At 40.0% G+C, this 23597-nt stretch overlaps 1 protein-coding gene across 2 annotated transcripts in view; it reads left to right on the top strand.

The window, feature by feature from the left end:
• Positions 1-23244, top strand: part of ARHGAP24 (Rho GTPase activating protein 24) — a 222094-nt gene extending 198850 nt beyond the window's left edge. For both annotated transcript variants that reach the window (XM_082482889.1, XM_082482890.1), the window contains 6 exons: positions 1054-1261; positions 12673-12805; positions 15103-15176; positions 15970-16091; positions 19924-20992; positions 22513-23244. In XM_082482889.1, coding sequence (XP_082339015.1) covers positions 1054-1261; positions 12673-12805; positions 15103-15176; positions 15970-16091; positions 19924-20992; positions 22513-22756 — 1850 coding nt within the window. In that variant the 3' untranslated portion in view covers positions 22757-23244. The remainder of the gene's footprint in view (positions 1-1053; positions 1262-12672; positions 12806-15102; positions 15177-15969; positions 16092-19923; positions 20993-22512) is intronic.
• Positions 23245-23597: the final 353 nt, after the last annotated feature.

The following is a 23597-nucleotide window of genomic DNA, read 5'->3' as shown; positions in this document are numbered from 1 at the left end:
AACCAGTAGGAACTGTGTGCTCAGTGAAGGACACAATTCAATTTACTGCTTTTTTTATTTCACTTTATAGGGCACACGATTGGAAAAGGAGCCTTCCAAGCATAGGTAGTTATTTGCTCTTTAGTTTCTGATCATGACCACCTTAGAACTATTCATTGTCTTGCCATATATAGAAATTGAATTGCCTTGTTTCAGCCCCAATACTATTCAACAAATAGTGGTCTCAGGAGAAGGCTTCCATCACAGATGACATGCCTGAGCATTACTGTGATGCTGTCTATGATGTCTACTGGCTCTGCAGTTTGAAAGGGAGAGGCAAAATAAGTTATGGACAGTAGCTGTCTTTCCAGTGGTAGCAATGATATCCTCAAATCAGGGTTGAAGTTAATTCTGTCAAAAAAACTCCATGTTCTTCTGAGGTTAAGTATGAATGCAGATTTCCTACAGTTTGTCTGACATATTTCAGCTTTCATGTCAGGATCTTTCTTCGTATACAAAATTTATTGTTGCTAAAGCAGACAGTGATGATGCAATTGGTAATACATTATAGGAATGGTCTTTGTTTATGTGGGAAAACTTAATTAATAATTGGCTTAGTAGGAATGAAAACCTGAGTTATATTTATAAATGTTTTGCCTTCCATGTGTAAAGGTAACATTTATATGCCATTGAAACTGAAACAGGAACTATTTAATTTTTTATAGATAATTAGGTATGAACCAAAGAAGATGGAGACATGTATCACTTTTGAATCAGAAATTTTGTCACCAAAAATAGCTTGTATTATTTCTATGTTCTCTGTGGTTATGGTCTGAAAAATCATTTACAGTACTTTATTTTAAATAATGTTTTTGAGCATTGTTGTAAAATGTCAGCATTGTATTTCCACAAGAGTATCAAGGGTGAAAAGGAGCATTTTATTCTTGAGAAAGAAGTAGGTTACTTGTCCATGCATTTAAATGTCCTGTAAATTGCATGGGTTGTAACAGAAGACAGAGCTCCTCAAATGTTTTTATGAATCTCAACCAAGTCACATCTCTCTTTTTCATGCAGGTATTTTTGGCCAGAAGCTCGAAGATACTGTCCGATACGAAAAGCGCTATGGGAACCGCCTGGCTCCTATGCTGGTGGAACAGTGCGTGGATTTTATCCGACAGCGGGGGCTGAAGGAAGAAGGCCTTTTTCGACTGCCTGGGCAAGCTAATCTTGTCAAGGAGTTACAGGATGCATTTGACTGTGGAGAGAAGCCTTCTTTTGACAGGTAAAATCCTCCAGCTGTACCCCATGCTCTGAAGCCTAGACAGGACACTATCTGCTGTACTGGCTGACCCACGGTGCTGTAAAACACGTGGCAGCAACAGACAGAATGACATGTTTTAATAGGTTTTTCTATATGTTTCCTATTATCGCTCAAAAATTCTTCTTTTTTTTTTTTCTGACTTTGATGTCTGATTTCAAAGCATTACTGGAGAATTTCCATTTGTGAAAAACTGGTTAGGAAAAGTTTGGCTAATGGTTTGGCTTAATCAAAAATATCTGGATTGCCTTGATCTTAGTATCATTTGAAATACAGTCGTGATGTTGGCATTTATTCAGTTCAACAAAGGAAGAATTTCTCTTATCACCAATTCCAATATGTTCTCTTACCTATAAAACTGTCTGGAAGGGAAGTCTACTTTTCTGTATTTATTTATAATTTTGGCCTTTGGCCTTAAAATAAAAGTCACTGTGACCATAGTAACCTATGTGGTTTTGAGGGTCTAGGTCCAATTTGTATTCTAATATTTATACAGTTTTTCAAAGCTAATGAGAATTTTCTGGGCCAAGGAAGAGCCCAGTCCTGTTCACACAGCTGTATATGACTTCAGTCTTTTGTAAGATTAATTTTTTGTGCAAGTTCAGCTCTCCTGTAAGCATTGATTACAGTAGTCCACATATTCAGCATGTTCAATCAGAGAAACAGAACCAGTGGATTATGAATGCCACATAGCCTTTTTAACTCTGATCAAAATTAATAAGATGGCAACGAGTCAAGAGACTGTTAAATAGTGGTTGCTCTCAGCGTGTGCCCTAAGTGACATCCGTAACAGACCTCCAAAATGGAATCGGGATACTTCACTCCAATTGAGGGTCTAATGTGAATTAGGAGGAAGAGGGGGGTTACATCTATTTTGTGGGACCTTTGACTGATAGCAGTGCAAGTAACAGGAAGGAAAGCATAGCTTGATCTTTTAGTGCAAAAACATGCCATGTTATGAACCCGCTTGCTGGAAATCATTTACCTCCCTCCCTTCCCTGTTCCTATGAAGTGACCCGATTTGTTATGCATGAAGGTATGTGTATCACAGATGCACAGAAGGCAGACATCTGTAATGCTGTTTTATCTCCAACAGTTTCCTCAGTTCTGACCCTCACTTTAAGAAATGTCAAGAATTTTTAATGCTCTGGAAAAGTGAATTGTCTTCCTATGAGGTTTATTAATTTCTCATTGGAAGGTGAGAGTTAGGATAATTGACCAGAAAACAGCTTTAAGGAGCTGGACGACTGTGGGAAGTGACAGTGTTAGCTGATAAGTGTTTGTAGCATACTCACTGTTGATTTAAATACTGTGTAACTTAGTTAAAAACAGTAAAGAAGCATCCACTGGGTATGTTTCCCTTACTTGAACATTAAGATAAATATTACTGGTCACGTCTCTGGCACAACCTCTACCTACTTGTATCAAGTAGGCAAATGGCAGAAACAAAAGGTTATTTTTTCTGTGCCTGTAAGCAGAATAATTGTGGAGGAAATGCTTAAGAAAACAAGCCACCCCTAAATTCCAGGAAGAAGATATACTGAACACCCCACTGAGAGGTACAGCTTGAAAGAGGTACACAAGTTCTGTCTATTCAAAACAAATGAGACCAGGACTCAGATGCATAATTTCTTTTATTTGCAAGGTTATCTAGTAACATCTGTAGCCCACACTAATGAGCCCCAGGAACAGGCATGCTAGCTGAGCTTTAGCGGATGAAATGGAGAAGAGATTTTACATGCTACTGCTGTGAAGAAGGCACATAATCTGTACTATAACAATTAGAAACATCAGCAGGATTTGCCTATAAAGCACTGGTCTTGCAGTTCTGCTTCTGAAGCTGAGAATTTATAGAACACTGACCTTGTATGTCCGTGTCTCTCATTGTGAAGGGTACTTTTTCTGTTTACTTTTTCACATTTGAGTTTGGAGAGGTGTGATTTAGGTGTAGCAAAGGCCCAGAAGTCAGGGAGACATAAATTCTGTTTAGATCTCTGCTATTGTTTCCACTGGGCTTCTACTTTTTTCCTCCAACCTTTTGTTCCATTTGTAAACTTTTGAGGTGAAGTTCATTTCACGGTGTTTATAGAGTGCCTATGCGATTACCTTGTTTTGGGGTAATTTTTCTTTTCATGAACATCAGCATGGTCCCCAGGTTTGATGCAACCTGTTTGGCAAGTTGAACTCTTGGAAGGTGGCCACAATATGAAACGTTGCTGTAGAGAAAAGAAAAAAATATACACATTAGGGGTCCATGCTTACTTTCTCTCATGAACCTCCAGATCCACTGTCTTTAATCTGTAATTATATGTCATTATTAGTCAGAAGTCCGGTAGTGCAAAGTCTACCTAGGTTCTGTTTATTAATTTACATTTTGCCCATTCTCATACATCAATAACAATAAAGATTTTTTGCAGTTAGAGCTGAGCTGATGGTTTTGTTGACGGGGCACGAAACACAATGGAATCCAGGTCATGCTTCTGTAGCAGTGCCGGATCACTGGCTCTGGCTGGGAAAAAGACTAGCTGCTGTCATCGGTGTTGGAACTAATACAAAGAGCTGATGCTTGAGGAGTTTGCCATTTTTCATAGTGACGTTTTTTCTGTGTATAAGTGCACGTAAGTCAAACAAAGAATTTAGAACAAGTGAAGGGGCTTCGAAATGTGCGTGAAGGCTTGTGTATATGTTCGTTTGAGAAATTATGATTAAATAATCCTTCCTTGCTTTATCCTTTCAGTAAAATATGTAACTTGTAGAATTAAAAGCAAAAACAAGGGTGAGATCATACAGCCATGATAAGTACTCCTTTGAAATGTCATCTCTGCTTTAAGATGGTTGCGCTGTGTTTAAACACCTTACAGCCGCTGGGAGATGGAGTTCAAAGGCACAGATCTGCTCTTTGGCCCAGAGTTCGGCTGCTGTCCACAGCTCTGTGGAGACCCTGCCCTTCTCCCCTCTTGCGTTCCTATCTGCACCCCTTTGGCAAAGAAGACCACAGAATGAATGCAAGCACAACAGACGTGGCACATTTGAAAGAAGTAAAACAGCTTTGCTTAAAAGAAAATGCAGCCATGTTTTGAAACATAAAACACGTTTGATACACGGGTAGCGCTCACAGGAGTTAGCGGCTGTGTGTTCCGATACTGAAAACAGTTATAAAAACGCAGAATGAAGCCAGGACAAGTCAGAGTGGCAAAAACCTTCATGTAATTAATTGGATCTTGATCTTATAGTTGGATAACATGTTGCTGAAGAATCATGAGCTATGCACATGAGAATGTAACCAGTATTTGAAATTTCTTAAACTCACAGTATGAGAAAACCCAGTATCTGATCTGGAACATCCAACGCCCCAGCCCCTCTCGTATGAAAACTAGAACATCAGCATTTCTCACAGTCTTGGAAAGGGGAGGTACAGCTGCTACAACTGGAAACTGCTGAGGCCTTTCATGTGAAGGAAAAAAAAAAAAAAACCAACTGAAAATTGTATGTCAGCTTAAAACCAAAAATCAATAAATATCTCACTCCCTCTGTATGTATCTGCACATATTGTGAAATCTGCTTTAAGGAACTAACAGTGCAATTAGGCAATCACTCATGCTTGCTACTATTTGAAATATACTTGGTATTTCCAGTACAGCTCCACCTCTGTGTAAAATTGTCCCCTCCAGGGAATCCGTTTTGCTTGCCCTAGGGGTATTTGCTTCTCTCTCCATGTGTGGCTTATATTTTAAATCTAAAAGTCCTTTACAAATCATACATTTGTAATGATACAAAGTAGATTATGACTATTTGTTCCATAAAATCAGCATAGCGAATATGGGACTGCATAAGGACAATAAAATAAGAGTTTATTCTACAAGTTTTATCTAGAAGGGGTACAAAATTGGATTTCTCTTTTTATATTACCTCTTTTCACCTACTGTTCATCACAATTACTACCAGATGACATGAGAGTTAAGATTGTTCAGGGAGAAAAAAAATATTTGACGTGTCACTGAGACAAGTATTAATACTTATGTGATTGATTCATGTATGTGGCTTGGATTTTCATAACTACTATCATTGATGTAGTAGTTCAGAAGAGTTTAAAGTTACATAGCTCACCTGCCTGTGTTTGTGTATATGCACAAGAAGGAAAGAAAGCATATAAATGCATATTTAGTAAAACAAAATCCCTATTATACTCTCTCATGGGTATGAATTCCTCTAAAGAAGAATGCTGTACATTACAGGACAAAACATTACTTACTGCTCTAGTCACCATTGCAATCAGCTGAGAAAAGGGTATGTAAGTGGCAGTATGTGATAGCTGGCAAATGCTAACTATTATTTACTGGAGCCAAATAATCCAGAATGTAGAACTGGTATGTTCCTCTGCATTTAATTACTAGGATTGTTGAAGCAAAATAAGACAATGACAAGGATGGTACTCATGTAATATCCTCAAGGTGAGAAGGACCTCATGCACAATTTTTACTCTCCTCCAGAGACAAAGATTGTTTTAAAGTTTTGGTGAAAGCAAAATAATTGGACCTGTCTCAGTGGAGCTGCAGTCTGCACTGTCACTGTACAGACAGCAACTAGACATTGACTTGGAAATCACTGGTTATTAAAACTGTTCTTTTATTTTCCTAATACAACCTTCTACATAAGAATATCTTTGTTTAGAAGTAGATAGTTCCCCACAAGGAAGGGGCTTTATTCCCTTCCTAGTGGGAAAGTGCAGTAATCTCTAAACAAAACATTTTTTATGTGAAATGAAATCTTTACTTAGAAAGCTGGTTCCTGCCAAACACAAATGGCCTTAGGCCTGTGAAAATTCCTGTTCATTTCTGCCTGTTCCGGGCTTCCTTCCCTGATCCTCACAATCTGCTTGTTATGCCTCTAGAGCCACTTCCGCGTCCTTTCTAATTCCAGACCTCTTTCTAACCAGCTAGCAGAAATAACCTCTATGGCATAACTTAAAGACCTAGTTTAGCAATTAAATACACATCAGGAGACACATTTCTAGCATGATGCAAGAGTCATTAAATCAGTTTAATTGGTGTCCTGCTGTAGAAGAGTGTGTTTTTAGTTATTAGCAGTGAATGAACATTTGTAGTTGCTTCACATGAATTTCAGTTTCATAAATGTAGTTGGTGCGTCAGCTGTGATTTAAAAAAAAAAAGAAAAGGCAGCCATGTGTTTCACGTACCAATGACTTCTTAGATGGCCATGGTCACCTTTAAGAAAGGATGACATTTTTTCCTATGCGGAAGGTCCGAGAGTGTGTTTTTTAAAGCATCCTTACTTAGGGTTGCAAGATTTCTGGCTTCTCTTCCAGCAAATGAGAACAGATTGTTTATTTGTGGTGTTTTTCCGTGTTTCATATAAACTTGCAATACCTGCAAAATCTTGCAGAAACTTAACAGCCTTTCTGAACAACCTATCAAATGATAAAATAATTTAGCAGCGTATTCACTGGAGCTGGTTGATTTTTTTATTGATTGGAACCCATCTGTTTCTTAGGCCTTTGGCCACCTTACCTGAAAAGCACTTGTGTCTCTCTTTAAGGATCTATATTTTTCTAGGTAATTTTTAACATCCTTCCATAGAGTTTGTCTTTTCAGTTGTCTGTGCTGAATTGCTGTCTTCATTGCTGCTTTTAAAGTGTCACTCTCTAACCTAAATGAATTGGCTGCTGTAATAATTACTGAAGTGGATCTCTAACTTGTAAATGGAGTCTGTCAATCTTCAGTATTCCTTGCGGTGCTTACTCCCCTGAAGGGGTCCCTGGAATCCCATGGATTGTAAAAATCATGAGCACAAGGACAAAGGAGCAGAATGCATGATTGGTTTTTTTCTCTGTCTAAACAGAAAAATAAGAATTGAGATCGGTGTTAACTTAAAGTAGAGCCGGGCTCTTGCGGCCTCAAGGAGAGGAGGACAGACAGCTCAGGGCTTGAAATGGTAAAAGCTTTCATATATGTTTCACAAGTTGTAGACAAAATTCCAGCTGGTACTTAGATTAGGCACGGTACTGCTTGTACGAGATGTGTTATATGGGAAAATTACATAGAGAGTAATGCTTTGAAGATACTTACGCAGGGGAACAAAAATCACGTAGGACATTCAACCAGTTATGTTATGCATTTGACCTGACCTTTGAACTTCTGGACCAAAGCCTGACTCCCAAAATCAGTCAAGCCACTCCTGATTCACCGTAACATTACTGAACACAGGCTTTGCCCTCCGAGCCGCTGCGTACTGGCTTTTCAGCAGTAACAATGCTGTAGTTGTGCACATTTGTAATATTCCCTTCACGTTGCTTACTCAGTGTTTCATCACTGGTTTATTGTGGGCTCTAGCATCTCCCTTAAGCTGTCTGCAGACTGGCAGCAAAGGTATAGCCAGTTAGGAACTCATCCTCCCGTGTCAGGAAAACATCCATACTGATCTGAGAACTGCTCTAAGGACCTGAATGCAGCTAAGCAGGGACAGAGTCAGCAAATGTTGTGGTGGGTACAGGATATGTTGGTGAGGGAGACTCTGTTTCCAGGATTGTGATCTGTGACACATCTGAAATGATGGAGCTGTAATTCTAGCAATTCTGGGAGATACTGATAGACAAACTGTTTGAACTGTACTGTTCTCCTTCATTTTATTACCAAAACTCCTAAATTGAATTATAGCCTCACAGCTTGTTGTTCCCTACTGTTTGTTCTTTATGCAAACTGTTTATGTGTCATCATGATCTAGAGCTATTTTTGGCACAGCGTTAATCTTTTTGTACTGTGACCTTGCCCTGTTAATATTTCCTCTCTGAGAGTTTATGAGGAGCTTGTTGGCTTTGTGCTCTGAAGCGCTGACTCCAGCTCTCTGAAGATGCTGTCTGCTTGTCCGAGTGCAAGGGTCATGCGTTGATTTTTGGTGACCTGCTGGGCTTCAGTAATTTTTGTTTATGGTAGAGAGGGTGAAAAACTCCAGGCGGTGTAATCAGTCTGACAGCCACTTCCACAGTTTCTGTAGTATCACAAAGGAAAGTGCTGTCAAAACAGCAATGTCATGAGGGATATTAATGACAAAGTTCGGATGAATGGGGCTTTGAATACGTGTAGTCTGATGACTAAGTAGACGCTGTGGTGCGTTTGCATTTGTAATGACTTTGCATGGACAGTGGTGGAGTGGGGGATGCTCCCTTGGAAACATCAACAGTAAAGCAGTAAATATGTTTTAGTGAGGTAAGTAATCTTTCTCAGACTTTCCAGCACCACACACCAAAATAGACCGATTCTCAGCTTGCTGATGCTTTTTGTGTTGCATTCAATTTTCTGCTTTGTGCTTTGTCATTCCCATTTCAAGCTTGTAATTGTTCATTGTCTTCTTGGAGAAAGTCCGCCTCAATTAATGAGGGTTGTTCCAATTTAGATAACTGAGGATTTTCTTCTAGAATTTACACACTCTATTTTAATACTTGTTAATGAATACTTTTGATCATGTTAATTATGAATGTGTAATCACGGAAGACTTTGATATTACACTGTCAGATAGCAAAAAAAATACCAAGGTAGGTATAATCATTAAGTTTCTGTAGCTGTAATGGTCCTAGAACATAAGCAAGGCCACGTTTGAGGGGAGAAATACTGCCTTGTCTTAAACTGATCAGTTGTAGCTGGAAAAAGTCCAGGAACAAAAGGTCTTCTACAGGCCCTGGAAACATCCACCTCTTACAAATGACACAAATGCCCTCAAGGCAAATATATAGATGCTGTTGGTTGACTTAGACTGTGGATAGAACACTGCAGACCGGAAAGGGCAATAAATGCTCCCGATCCTCAAGAGAGCTTGGAGTTCATCACTCCTTTGAAACTCACAGCTGTCTTCTGTGGCTGAAATGCACTTAATGGTATTTAGGGATTGAAACACCTAAAATACAGATGGATTAAAACTGAAGTCTGCCATTTTTAAGTTTTCCGCTGTATTTTAAAAGAACAAGTGAAAAAAATAATACTACACTGCAAGGTCTAAACAGGTCTGATTATATGAAATACTCTTAGTTACTTTATTATAAAAATAATGACATATTTTTATACCAACGTTTACATTGAAAGAAGAAAGTTTCTAGCTTTTGTGTAACTGCTGCTAAATAGAATGGAAATTTCCAATTATTAAAGAGCTTTTCAGGCAGTAGGGGTATGTGTGTATGCATGTTTGTTTATGCTGCCAAAATCTGTATGGTAATTTCTGTGTACATAGATTAAGACCTAAGCAGTGTTCCAGTACAGTTTAGGGGAAAAAAGGTGACAAAACAAATTTTCCAAAATATTATTTTACAATCTCGCCATCTTGTGGCAGTCTGCGGTATTGCCTTAGCATGCAGTCAGCAGAAGCAAATGGAAAAAAAAATTATCACTTTTAAAAATTGCTACTATTTCCCGTCTACTAATTGGGGCCTGGGTTTCTAACCCTACCTCAGAAAGCACCTTTCTTTAGACTCGTATACACCATGTACTTCAGGAGGTTAGTTTAAGAACACAAGACTTCTTACTGTTTCCTTGCTCCGTGGCATCCTACATTCCTGTTTCTCTCTCAGTTCTTCCTTGGTAGAGGCAGAGTTTTTAGCACTCAACTAACCCTTCACATTGAAAGGAGAAAGCTTATAAATTCCGTCAGTTTTCAGGGCTTTTGTCCCCTTCTTCAGCCTTTTTATCCTCCATGTGCTATGCCCTCAAGGTGCAAGTATCCCACTTCACACCAAGGGACTGGTGTAAAATTATTCTAATGTACTAAGCGTGTACATGAAGCATGATCCTGGCAGTACAAAGAAGAGGACATTGCTTAATCCCCTCACTAGGAAACCTGTGTGCTAACTTTTAATTGTTCTTCAGTAATTTCTCTCACTCAACCTGTTTGAATCTTGTATTTTGGAAAGGCCTCTCTAATTTTATGGAGATAGTCTCTGGAAAGATGTGGTTCAGTTCTTCAGCAAGGCCTGGGGAGTTTCTTTTTTCTAATAATAAAAATAGTAATAATTCAGAAGGACCATCAATGCTGAGCAATCAGAGTAAAATTCTCTGCAGACTGATGGCCTGTGCTTCCTTTCATGCACTGTCCTAAGCCTGCCAGTTCACGTCTTCTCTCTGCGGCTGCTGCTTTCCTTCAGAGTCTGACTATCAAAAGTCTTTCCATCTGGATTTGCTTTTTGCTTTCCTAATGGACCAACAACTTAGGAAACTGAAGATCTCTCTGTAAAATTTGCTTCTTGGATAAGGCGGAATAGTGTCAACTGCCTGGGCATGTATGCCATGGCTGCACTCTAAAAACTAACACCAACGGCAACAAGATGTGTAAGCAACTAGCTGAGAGATTACCCCGGGGTCTGGGTTTTCAACCCTCAGGTTGTGCTGTCCATAAAGAATTTTTTTAGCCAGGATGTCAAGAAGACCTTCAGTTCACTTAGTTTGCATCTGGATTGGGGATAGGTAGAAGGCAAAGGTTAGAGGCCAAATGTCTGCTAGCATTTGAAATCTCATAAAATAGTACTATATCCAGAGTCATGTGTAGTAGTACTGTTCCTTACATATGTTGTATATGCATCTGAGGGGTGGGGCAGGGTAAACACAGGATTCCTGTTTCGGATCCAAGCCAGTCTACAGGTAGAGGGTTGCAATCAAGAGATTAGAATTTGAACTTTCCTTAAAGATGCAGATTTGCGTTAGTGCTTTGTTTACAGAGTTTCTCTAGAAAATGTTTTCTGGAATTTTGGCTGAGAATTATTAATTGAAATAGAAATGTTTTCTGGGAATTTATTACAAGGAGGGTTGTGCTGGTTAACATTTAAATATATACAGTGCTTTATCATTTCTCTCCTTCTGTTTTGACTTAGATTGCTCATACCATACCACATTAATCTCAGGTTGTTCCCATCATTCTTGTTAAGATTTAACTTAGTAAAAGCCATTATTGTTTTAACAGATCATTCCAAAATAATGATTAACATAACTCTAGTGAAGCTTAAGTGCATCACATACCAGTGGTTGCCTTTGAGAGTCTGTGAGTTTAAAAAATATTCCAAGTGTGAAGTCTTCAAAGAAAAAGAAAGTACACTATAATGCACATTGTAGAAATGTCTGTGCGTTTTCTGTTTCTTATGAATGAGATTAGCATAATTTAGTATTTGGTTTTTTGATTTTTCGGAAGTCAGAGGGAAAGATATCAGCTTGCAGTACAACTCTATCTGAACCAGGGAAAGCATGTAGAACATTCCAGTAAGGATTTGAATAAATGCCTGAGTAGCTAAACCCAGAGGTGGAGTCAGAAGTAATGCAAGAGAGGTTTCTTCATGCTAACTTGTAGTTTTTATCTATTTCTATTTATTTCTTTTCAGAGAAGTACTCCTAAGTTACCACAATGTAACTTTACACACAACAGAAGCATTTAAGCAAGTTTTATTACATACTCTGAACTTGTGATTTTGATCTTTCTCCCCATCTTCTCACTTTTAGTATGCCCGGTAAACAGCCTAGGGTCCTACTAGCTGTGTCTGAAAAAGCCTTAATTTTCTGCAAATGTAGTTATGAGAAATCATATGTCATACCAGGTCTTTGACTTTCAGCCCTATAATGTTACCTGTTGTGCTAGCACTCAGACATTTTCTAAGTTTGGTGACTTGCAATGCCTTAGCTTACTCAGTACAGGATGGAGCTAGAACTCATTTCCCATGGATTTATGGTTCTGTGTGTAAACACTGTCCGGGGTTTTGGTGTAACAGTACAGCTAAAAGGCACAGTGGTAATTCTGTGGGAGCCCATAGGGAAAAGGTGCATTCTAGGAAAAGAATTGTAATTCAGATGGGGAAGTTTCAACTAAACACCTGTGGTAGATATATTCTACTTTAAAACTTGCTTACTTAATACTAATACCAGAGGAGATGGTGTTACAGTGGAATTGAGACATGCTGGGCATGTTTTGGGAGCTGGGGCCGTCTCTGGTAGGAGAATAATCCCCGCTGTGTAAATAAAATGCCTGGTTCCTGTCTCAGGTGAAGTGAAAGCATCAGTTAAAATGGATTATGCATGCCTGATGTGACATGCCTGTAATGGGAGCCAGGATCTTCTCCAATACCTGCGCCTGCAAATAGGGCCTTATGTGTAATTATTTATAGTAATAAATCATTGGAGTTGACAGAGTCTTGCTTGCAGGTATCCTAAGTTCTTTATAGGAAAAAAACCCTCCCCAAAAAACAGATTACAGATATGATCTGTAAATGTATATACTGCTGATGAGTAAAATCTGGGGTGACAATGGAAAAATTAAGTGGCAGTTTTTAGCCTGTCAGTCTCACAGTAATATCCTGATTCACAGTAATGACTTCTTGTATTCCAATCTAACAGCAATACAGATGTGCATACAGTGGCATCACTGCTTAAGCTGTACCTGAGGGAACTCCCAGAACCAGTCATACCATACGCAAAATACGAAGATTTCCTTTCCTGTGCCAAAATGCTCAGCAAGGAGGAAGAAATGGTGAGTTGGCAACTTGAGTAAGATGAAATAAAAGGCTGGCAAGCTGTTCCGATTTTGAGGAGGAGAGAAGCTGATGATTACCTATGCTAATTTAAGATGTGCGTCTATTAATTGAGGCTGGTTTTATATGAAAATTGTTGCCACTTCATTTGGAAGTCTAAATAAAGACACATAGCACGACCTTAGCTGTATTTATTACATGTCATTGAATCCAGTTCAAATAAACATCACTGTGGTCAATAGCTTCCATTTTGTGTGGAGGCAATTTACATTTTCGTGGATTATCATTCTGAACTGTAAAAGGAAGGGTCTTAGTTGCTGTTCAACTCTTGCCATTAAATCGGGGGTCATTTTCCTCTAAGTGTCAGGATGCCAACTTTTACTGACTTTTGATTGAAGGCCAATGGACTCTATTCATTGCCTATCATTGAATCAGAAGGCCTCAAAAAGATGGAAGGGGGCAACTGGAAGCAGGCCACCTTCCAGACTCTTTTAAAACAGCATAACTCAGATGAGCAAAATAAGGGCTCTGACTAATAATATGTGCCCTGCAGTGGCCTGGGCCTACTACATATTAGTCTGAAGACAGAAGAAACTAAGTGTTTTTACATTGTTCTGTGTGCTTACAGGTAATGAGGTCAACCCTGATATTTTCATTTCAAACTAAATACATATAGGCTCATTCTGTTGATATCAATCTAGTCCTAACTTTCTAAGGTGGTTATGTCTGTTTAACTCCTTTTTGACATTTCAAACCCTGCTAGATCTGGAACCCTTCCTACCTAATCTTCTAATTAATTAAGACGAGGAGGAACCCTTCTTTTCTAACTGAGAGACCATCTCCTTTCTGAGCCTTGAGTTGATGACTGCCAACAGCAGAGATGATAGTTGTTCCCATCCGATGGAATGGGGGGAGGGGAAGAAATATCTCTGGCAAACTGTTTTCTATAGTTATCTCTTGCACACACTGAAATCAGACTGGTTTCTTCGCTGTACTTTACAGCTTGCTACAAGGTGCAAATTTTTGTCAGCTGCTTGCAAAAGGTGGGAGCGGGCTGTTCAGCTGGTTTAATTTGAGCTGCTCTTTGCACAAGTTATGGCAGGGCATCCTCAGAGCTGAAGTTGCAGCTATTCACTTGTGCGTGTTGCCTATGTCTAACCATTGATAGCTCCAACGTAAAGCCACCTGACAGCTCCGCAGTTAGTCATCATGCCGTTTTTACTTGCGGCGATATTAATTTTCAGATTACATTTTTAGTCATTTTATATTGGCTAAGCCCAGAGTATATGTATGTAGTTTCTCCACAACTGTGCCCCAAAGCATTTTATTAAATTCATTTTGAAAGCAAGATTCGAATTACAGTGGCCTTTTGGTGCTGGAGTTGGCGTCGGCAATTTGGAAAATCAATACTACAGGTGATGAGCCACTTCAATCCTCTTTATGGTGGCTTAGCAGTCCACCTATAAGGCTGTCTGATTAGATTTTCAGTTGATATTTCTCCATACAGAAGTTAAAGGTGCAGTCACTGTTAAGGGGGAGACCTGTGCATCTTGTTTCTTTTCTTAGCACACAGCCACCAAACTTGTGCACTATCATGGTCCACCCATCTTGATTTGCATTTGTTTTCATAACATATTGTAATCAAAACCCCACTGATGCTGGCAAAGTACCAAAACCCCGTACTGAAAAAGAGACTAAAGGCACTGGTTGGTAAGGAGCGTAGCCAGGGTCTTTTTCCACAGGGCACAGCAATCAGTATGTGATGTTCTGGTTGGTTGTCCCATTCCCAGTGTGGGCGCAAACTGAGATAACTGTTCATTGATCTGAATCGAGTATGGACAAATACACAAATAGTTTCTCATATGAAAATGCCGACTAGAATCATAGAAGGTTGGAAGGGACCTCAAGGATCATCTGGTCCAACCTTTAACTCGTTCAAACCAGAACTGTTCCTGGAAGCCTCAGCCTTGTTATCAGCAGGAGGAGGAACGGAGCTGCTGGTCAAAAAAAGAAAGAGTGAAAGAGAAGAGAAAGACAGGATGAAACCAAGTTACTTATTTATTTGCTTATTTTTATCCAGAGTTAATCCTTGTTAGCCAAATATAGCCTTCCCCATCCAAAATGGTTTCTACAAGCTGTTCCTGATGGTAACCTGTATATAGCATTTAATGCTGCAGTTTCAGTAATGTGTTTATTGTCTTGTAATTGGAATTGCTGACATTTTTTTGAATCTCTGGTAAAATACTAAGAAAGTGTGCCTCCCCACTCTTTTTTTTTTTCCTTAAACCACTTAAAGGGCCTGAAAGAACTGGTGAAGCAAGTGAAAAGCCTGCCGGCTGTCAATTATAATCTGCTGAAATATATCTGTAGGTAAGTGCTCTTGCAAGAATATCACAATGGTATTTATAACTGTGAGCTGACAGACAAACCTGTCTGTGTATGTGCCCTGAAGGAAAAGCATTACTCACAGTCAGAGGACTGGTGAACTTAAGTGAATGCACTAAAAATATAGGTTTACTGCTTGACTAATTACTAATTTGCTCTATGAAGGTGCATAGTTCTGACTTTACTTTCATAAGCAGCCCGCACTCAGCAAGAAATGCAAGAAGGTAGAAATGAATGTATTTTGCCTTCTTTATAGGACCCTGGTTTTCCCATTTCTAACTGCAGTTATTGGCCTTGGCTGTGCACGCCTGAAGCATGGTATTCTTGAAAACTGTGTATGTCTTATAGTACATGGAATAGTTTTGTGGATACCTCCAAGATCTTAAAAAACATGTCTTACACAGTTGCAATTTGTAAACTAATAGAAAGTTCCCAGCATAAAAAACATTTTTAAAAGAATATAATTTTTTTTAATTGACAGTTTGCATTTTGAGGATATTTTAGGAGCCAAGTAGTTGATTAATTATGCTGGAGAAAGTTACCATCTTCCACAGAGTTATCTTGTAGTCAGTCCAGATTGAGATTTAAATTTCATTATCAATGTATCATTTTGAAGAAAATCTGAAGTTGAGGAGAACAGCCTTTAGCTTTCAAGATGCTCCATGAGGATTTGGAATGGAATACTTGAACTATGTTAAGAAACAATCACATGCTTTGATTTATATTTTTTTTTATTTCCTTTTTATGTGTTCCTTAACGTCCCCTTTCTTCCCCACAGATTCCTTGATGAAGTCCAGTCTTATTCAGGTGTAAACAAAATGAGTGTGCAAAATCTGGCTACTGTTTTTGGCCCCAACATCCTTCGTCCCAAAGTGGAAGATCCTCTGACTATCATGGAGGGTGAGTTTACTGTACATAACTTGTAATAGAAAGAAGGAATGTCTTTAGGTTTATTAACAGTACATACCAGTTCATGTAGTATGTGCAGTAAGTATCTGTTTTATAAACACAGACTTCTTCAACCTGAATGAACTTCTGGGTTAAATCTTGCAGGTTACTATAAAAGTGACTGAAATGTGCAGCACTGCAAACAGACTTTGCATGAGATTGTGCTGCCCTGGCAACTTCACTAAAAATGTACATTTCCTCTCAAAACTTACTATGGCACGTTCGTGTTCAGCACGTGTCGTTGGAATGCAGTTAATATTTTACCTGCAGTTCTTAAGGATGAGAAAAGGTTAGTGCAGCTTCATACTGCAGTGACTAATGTAGAATCCCCCACAAAGCAGTGGTGTATTACATGCCTTCTTGCACAACAGTGATCAAATTTTCAGCTGCATTCTGTTAGTTACAGCAATGTCCAGCTGTAGCATTTTGCTGTGATTAAGACAAAAATATGGCTATGACAATCTCCTCCTGTAATTTCCTCCTAGGCTTAATCTTTGTGACTTTAATTCTCTGTAAAGTACATGATGCTTTTTCTCCCTCTAAACACTTTTTTCTTAATGTGTAGGGTTTACTTAGCTTTCTCAGAAATTAGGGCTGTACGCAGACTGCGCACTGAAAATTTTACCAAAACTCAAAACCGGTTTATTTGAGAGCATGTGGATTTATTCTTTTTCTGTGAGCTTGGTGCATTTTCTCTTCCCCAGACACAACAATTCCCCATGTACTTTGTTCATTTACTTGTTTCCTGAAGTCTTATGTTTCCTTCTTCCTTTTAATTCTTAACACAATGACTATGTTGTTGTGAACTGAGACATGGTGTTTCCAAATAATGCATGAAAGCAGTGAATACCCAGGGTTAGCTATCTGAACAGTAGCTCAGACAAGCCAGAAAACCTTTGAACATGGAAAGGGTTTTTAATCATCATCTTCACTTTAACGTCTGGATTCTCATTGACTCAGAGAATGATTTGATCATGCATTTGGCTCAAAAGGGTTTACAAGAGCACGTGTCCAATTTACGTGCACATTTATTATGACTGTGCAGCTTCAGATACACTTAAATCTGCATTTGTGGCTTCCCCCTAGTTTCTGTACATTCTTGTCTCAAATGCACTATGCAGAGATAAGCTTCACTGTGTCATTGAAGTTGTAGTTTATACATCCTACATCATCTCCCCGTGGTATTTTGAGAGAGAAACACAAGAGTCTCTCCTGCTTTTTTCCCTTCCTCTTCAACTATCTTGTCATGTCTCTCACAGGAGTTACATTTTTTTTTGTGTGTGTGCATGTGCGCATGCTGCCTATCACTTCACTTTTAGCCTGTCTCTTTGTACCTACAGAACTGTGAGACCGACCAGAATAGTAGCTTCTCTTACCCTGACACTTCTGTAGAGCTTATCAGCCTGGTAGATAGCTGCCTGCTGTGAATGTTTCTCTTGGTCAGGCAGCAAACTGTCCTGTTTTTTTCCATGCTTTTGCATTAAATAGTGCAAAACGTACTTTGAATTGTTCAATAGATTGGAACTGGAGAGAGATGTCACAGAGCTGATTTATACCAATGAGAATGATACCTCACAGGATGACATTTACTGATGGGATACCATGTATCTTCGGCTCACCTGGGGCAAAGGAGATGAATGGAGTTTTGGGATGGGGAGAGAGAGGTTAGCCATTCGTAAATAAATTGCTATATTCTAGGTTTGTATTTTTCCAGAACTGGCTAACGTTTGGGGGGGGGATGTTCTAAAAGTTTGAGCAAGAAAGTTTTCAGGGTTTGTTTTTTGGTTTGTGTGTTTGTTTGTTTGTTTGGTTTGATTTGTTTTTTTAATAAGCCAGGAAGCCAGGTGGAAAGGGAAAAGAGTACATTTTTCCAGTTCTTGAAAGCAACTCTCCAGCCTGCTTATCAACAGCCCTAGAACTAAAATGATGGTGGCTGCTGTAGGAAATGGCATGGATACTATACTCACTGAAGGGAAATACATATATTTTTTTACCTAATGAGAAACATGTTGGATGAAACAGATTTATGAGTTCTCTTTAAGAATAACTTTAAGATTTGACATCAGACAACGCTGATTTGCAATTGGGCTACACATAGTTGAATGTATAGGAACTTTTACCAAAGACTGTACATTGATTGGTGCTCATGGCCACCCTTCTTCATTGCTCTTTGCTTTTTGGAAGATACAGAGTGCTTTTCTTGCACAGTCATTTGAAGTCAAACACGCAACTATGGGTAACCATACCTGTGTAATGGGGATGAGAAGTTGTTTCTGTTTGGTTCAAGAGAGATTTTCCAGAATTCCAATCATGGGCCAATTTTTTCCTTTCAAATGCAGTGGTAAAAGTTGCCTGAGTACACTGCAATGTTTCTAGTAAAATTCTGCACAATAACAGCTAATGTTCTCCAAAGGAATACAGCTAAATGTGCCATGGGAGTAACTAAAAGAATTTTCCTGCTGCATAGTTCTAATGTATGATTTTGCCTTAGCAAACAAACAAACAAGAACACTAAAAAACGTACCCACATTGAATTGGCTCTTCATAGTTGTATTTTAAAAGGGTGTGGTATAATGATTCAGAATATTACAAAGGAGTTGATGTGAAATAATATTGCACAGTGGGAAAGTATTGATTAGAAGAGCACAGCATGCCTCTGAAAGCTGTCTAGGAGCTGAAAAATAGGGTGGTTATTGTAGCTACCTTGACCTTGTTCCTGAAATATTCTTAATAATCCTTAATGAGAGTCTGCTTAAAGAAACAGAGTTGTGCATCTTTATTATCCCAAGTCCAGTTATAAATGCTAGTGTGTAATTTACAGGGCAGTCAAGTGGTTTGTACACCAAGGGGTTGTTCTTTAAGAGTAAAGGTAGCCATTTATTATAGCAAGTAGCAAGCTGTGGCAAGCTATAACATGGCATAGTTTCCTGGTCGCATATAGTCTCACATGGAGTTGTTAAAGGCATTCACATTAATAATTCTGTCATATTACTGCCCTGTTTTGCTCCAAAAGACTAAAACATCTGTGTTTCAGCAATGCGAATCGCTTGCCTGCCCATTTTCTGTTAAACCACTAGATACAAGTGCTGTGCCAGAATAAGAGTTTGGTTTTAAAAATGATCACCTCATTGAGTTGAAACACATCACTTGCAATGATGTTACCTTTGCTTCTCATTATCTCCCTCTGTGGTCTTCCTGCAATGCAGTTACTGTAACGGTAATAGGTTCTTTGCAAAAGTTCCTGTTCTTAGGGGGTCTGTGAGGCCTGCTGGCTTGGTTTGATGGAAGGAAGAGGTGGTGTTGATCTGGCCTGGTAGCCAGAAGCACCTCAGGTGTGTTAAACATTCAGGGTGTTACATGGATGGATGCATTGCATAAATGTTTGTATAAGCTGAATGTTTACGAAGTATTTGTGGAATCTGATGGCTAAAGTATATTTATGCCCTAAACAAAACAGGCCGTTAATAACTGGGAGCCAGGCTGGCTTAGCCAGGGCCGGTCACTGCTCATCCACGTGTGCTCCCACCGATACAATCTTGAAAATCGGTTAAATCTTACAATGGGTGGTGAGACACTGGCACAGGTTGCCCAGAGAAGCTGTGGCTGCCCCATCTCTGGAGGTATTCAAGGCCAGGTTGGATGGGGCTTTGAGCAACCTGGTCTGGTGAGAGCTGTCTCTGCCCAGGGCAGGGGGTTGGACTAGATGATCTTTAAAGTCCCTTCCAACCTAAACCATTCTATGATTCTATGATTCTATGACGATGTGCTTGCTGTCTCCTTTCAGGTACAGTAGTAGTCCAGCAGCTAATGTCAGTGATGATTAGTAAACATGAAGAGCTGTTTCCCAAGGATGCAGACCCTCAGATGGGACCTGAGGTATGCAACAACAACAATGAAATGCCAAAGAAAGCAATTGCGGGGCAGCTGCAGAACAAAGAGAACAACAACACCAAGGAGACAGCAGTGAGGCGCTGCTCTTGGGACAAACCTGAGTCCCCCCAAAGAGGAAGCATGGACAGTGAGTCTCCAACTGCTCTGCCAAGCAGCAAGACAAATAGCCCCAGAAACAGCATCCAGAAATTGGATGTCACGAGAAGCCCACCACTCATGGTGAAAAAAAATCCTGCTTTTAATAAAGGCAGTGGCATAGTCACCAATGGGTCCTTCAGCAGCTCTGTGGAGGCCCCTGAGAAGAGCCAGACCTTACCAAACTGTACCCTGCAAACCAGGAGAACATCATCCCTGAAAGGACCGGTGACTAAGATGGGCACACATAGCGTGCAGAACGGAGGTGTGCGGATGGGTGTTTCTAGCACAGATGGGCACAGCAACACTGTCAACAGCCGGACCCCGGGCTGGGTGCCCAATGGCTATGTCACACTGAGGGACAACAAGCAGAAGGAATCGGTGAGTGAGTCAGGCCAGCACAACAGGCTTTCCACCTATGACAATGTCCACCAGCAGTTCTCTATGGTGAACTCCGATGACAAACAAAGTGTGGACAGTGCCACCTGGTCAACATCCTCTTGTGAAATATCCCTCCCCGAGCAGTCCAACTCCTGTCGTTCATCTACCACCACCTGCCCTGAGCAGGACTTTTATGTGGGTAACTTTGAAGACTCTGTGTTGGATGGACCACCACATGAAGACCTCTCTAACACAGGTGACTATGAGAACAAAAGTGACAGAAGGAGTGTGGGGGGCCATAGCAGCCGAGCCACCAGCAGCAGCGATAACAGTGAAACGTTTGTGGCCAACAGTACTAACAATCACAGTGCTTTGCACAGCCTGGTGTCCAGCTTGAAGCAAGAGATGGCCAAGCAAAAACTAGAGTATGAGACAAGGATAAAAAGGTAAGACGGTTTGGCTCTAAATCAGACTGCGTTTTGCAGAGTAAATTGAAGAAGTTTTCCCTCTCGTGACTTGCTAGAAATCTGCGCTAGCTGCAGTCACTGGGTGCTTGCCACTGAGTCTCCCATCTTTCTGTGTTGACATACTCTGACCTCACTTTTGTGACACCATGATCCAAAGGGATTTGTTTCAGAGCAATTGCTTGCCGTGGTTGAGACACACTGTCCTATTGGCATCAAAAATAAAGCCAGAACCTTGTGAGTTCCTGTAGAATCAAATTAACAAAATCAGGAGACTCTCACAGTGTTTTCATTAGTTGATGCCTGTTCTCCAGAGACCAAGATGGGCAACTGAGCATCGCCTTTCAGTGAAAACAGTGCCAGGGTTTATTCCACCTGTAGTTTTTGGGACTGGGAGACTGCTGGAACTCCTTTCCAGAGTCCTCTTTCCTCTTGAGACAATGCTGCATCTTGGAGTTACCTCTGTTCACAGTCCTGTCTGCGCACTGCTGCTTTGCCTTAGCCTTTCCTTCATAGTTCAGACCTCTTAAGGCAAGGGAGAGCCATGTCTTTGTCTACAAATAGTGCCAACTCTTCTTGCACACAACAAAATTGCTAGGGTGGATGACCATAATGATCAGTGAATAACCTCAAAGTCTGGGCTTAGCATTAACTAGTGCACACAGCAGCGCAGAGCTGAACGCGCTGTCTTTGTAATAAAGATTCTTCAGTAAAGCTGTTCAGGACTTGTTTTCTGTTCTCACCTCTGTTGCACAGCAGCCCTTTGCTGTGGTACCTTTGGCACTACAAGTCATAGCTGGATCACAACTTGCGAGAGCTACTGGCAACAGCAGCTGTGAGCGAAAGTGCAGCATACAGAATATTGCAGTCTTTCACCCACATCACTATTTTCAGTGTAATATGGAGCGTAGTAGAGCACTTCTTATAATGTTTAATATGCATGATGACTGTCTATTTAGTACCACTAGGATTTCTAATGCTCTCCATTGGAAAGCTAGATCTGAAATGCTGTCAGGTTTTCAGACAAAAACCATGTTCGTTGCAGTTTTTTTTTTTTTTAAATTGCCAATGAACATTTGCAAATAGGTACAGCAGATAAATCAGCTGAAGAAAGGAGATTAGCAGTGAAACAAAGGCATTTGGGGCAATATTCTGACTTTGTAAGTGACACTAGTGTAACAACAGTTGGAGCTGGGTGTCAACATTTCCAGAAGTAAAAGGAATACTTGGCATGTTCCTGGAGAATTAGATGGAGCTGCTTGCTACTGTGCACCTTGCCAGTGGCTGTTAATAGGCTTTTTCTAAATGAACTAGCAAAGAGATTGCCGTAGGAGAACAGTTCATCGATGAAAGCCATGGTTTGCAGACACACGTCTCAAAAATTCAGTCTAAGCTTTGTAAATGAAAGGACACGTGTATGAATTTGTCGGTGGTGTACATTTCTGCTCAAGTGAGCGAGGAGTGCTGCTTAGGCGCTGTCTACTTTTATTTCGTTTTTGCAGCTTGGAGCAGAGAAATCTCACCCTGGAGACAGAAATGATGGCCCTGCATGAAGAACTGGATCAAGAGCGGAAGAAGTTCACAATGGTAGAAATCAAAATGCGTAATGCAGAACGGGCCAAGGAAGATGCAGAGAAGAGGAATGATATGTTGCAGAAGGAAATGGAGCAGTTTTTCTCCACTTTTGGAGAACTGACAGTGGAGTCTCGCAGACCAGAAAGAGGCAACACCATCTGGATCCAGTGAGCATTGGAAGCGTAGACTGTGGGACTTTGGGGAAGGGCTTGGGGTATTATACTGTATCAGGTGGCTGGTCACCTGTCTGAGGCTAGTACTCAACATAATGTTATAAACCCTTGAAGGAAGAAATCATACAGACATTAACTACTCATATCTACAGTGTGTACTTATCAAGTTATACTCTTTGAATGCTCCATGAGACTACTGTCAAGTGTTACAACTGGATACATGTATATAAATTTTAAAGAAATCACCAAGAGATGTATCTCGAGAAATATTTTAATGCAGGTCTTGTATTTAAACTGGTAAATTGAAATGTTGTTGCAATCAAGCTTTATATCAAGCTTTTTCCCTTGCACTTAACATAATAAGCTATTTTTGGCATTGTGTTACCATCAGCTTATTTTGTATATCAAATGTTTTTTGGTTTTTTTGGTTGTTGTTTTTTTTTCTCAACCCTCTTGCTGAGGAGTGAAGATAAACAGATAAGTTAAGATATTTGTGCCGATGGTTAACCCTGATTTGCGTCGCTTCTAAAAAGACAGCAGGACAAGCAACAGCAGCACGCCATGGGCAAAATAAAGCAGTACTAATTTAACAGAATCGATTGCCAGGGTAGAAAGTACCAAGGCACTTGTATCGTAAAAACCAAACGAGGATATCAAGTCAGCAAAACTGGGGACAATGGCAAAAGAGTAAACAGCTGCTTGTTTGGGAACAAGTGCGTGTAGCAGAGCAGAAGTTGGGAGAGGGGAAAGGGGAACTTAGGGGCAGTTAATCACATGACCAGAGCTTTCTGGAGCACCCTAAAGAAGCCCTATACCTGATCACAGCAGGAATATAAACC

Source organism: Vanellus vanellus (genome assembly GCF_965231255.1).
Source record: "Vanellus vanellus genome assembly, chromosome: 4".
NCBI classification, from domain to species: Eukaryota; Metazoa; Chordata; class Aves; order Charadriiformes; family Charadriidae; genus Vanellus; species Vanellus vanellus.
This window is presented reverse-complemented; position numbering and strand designations above follow the sequence as displayed.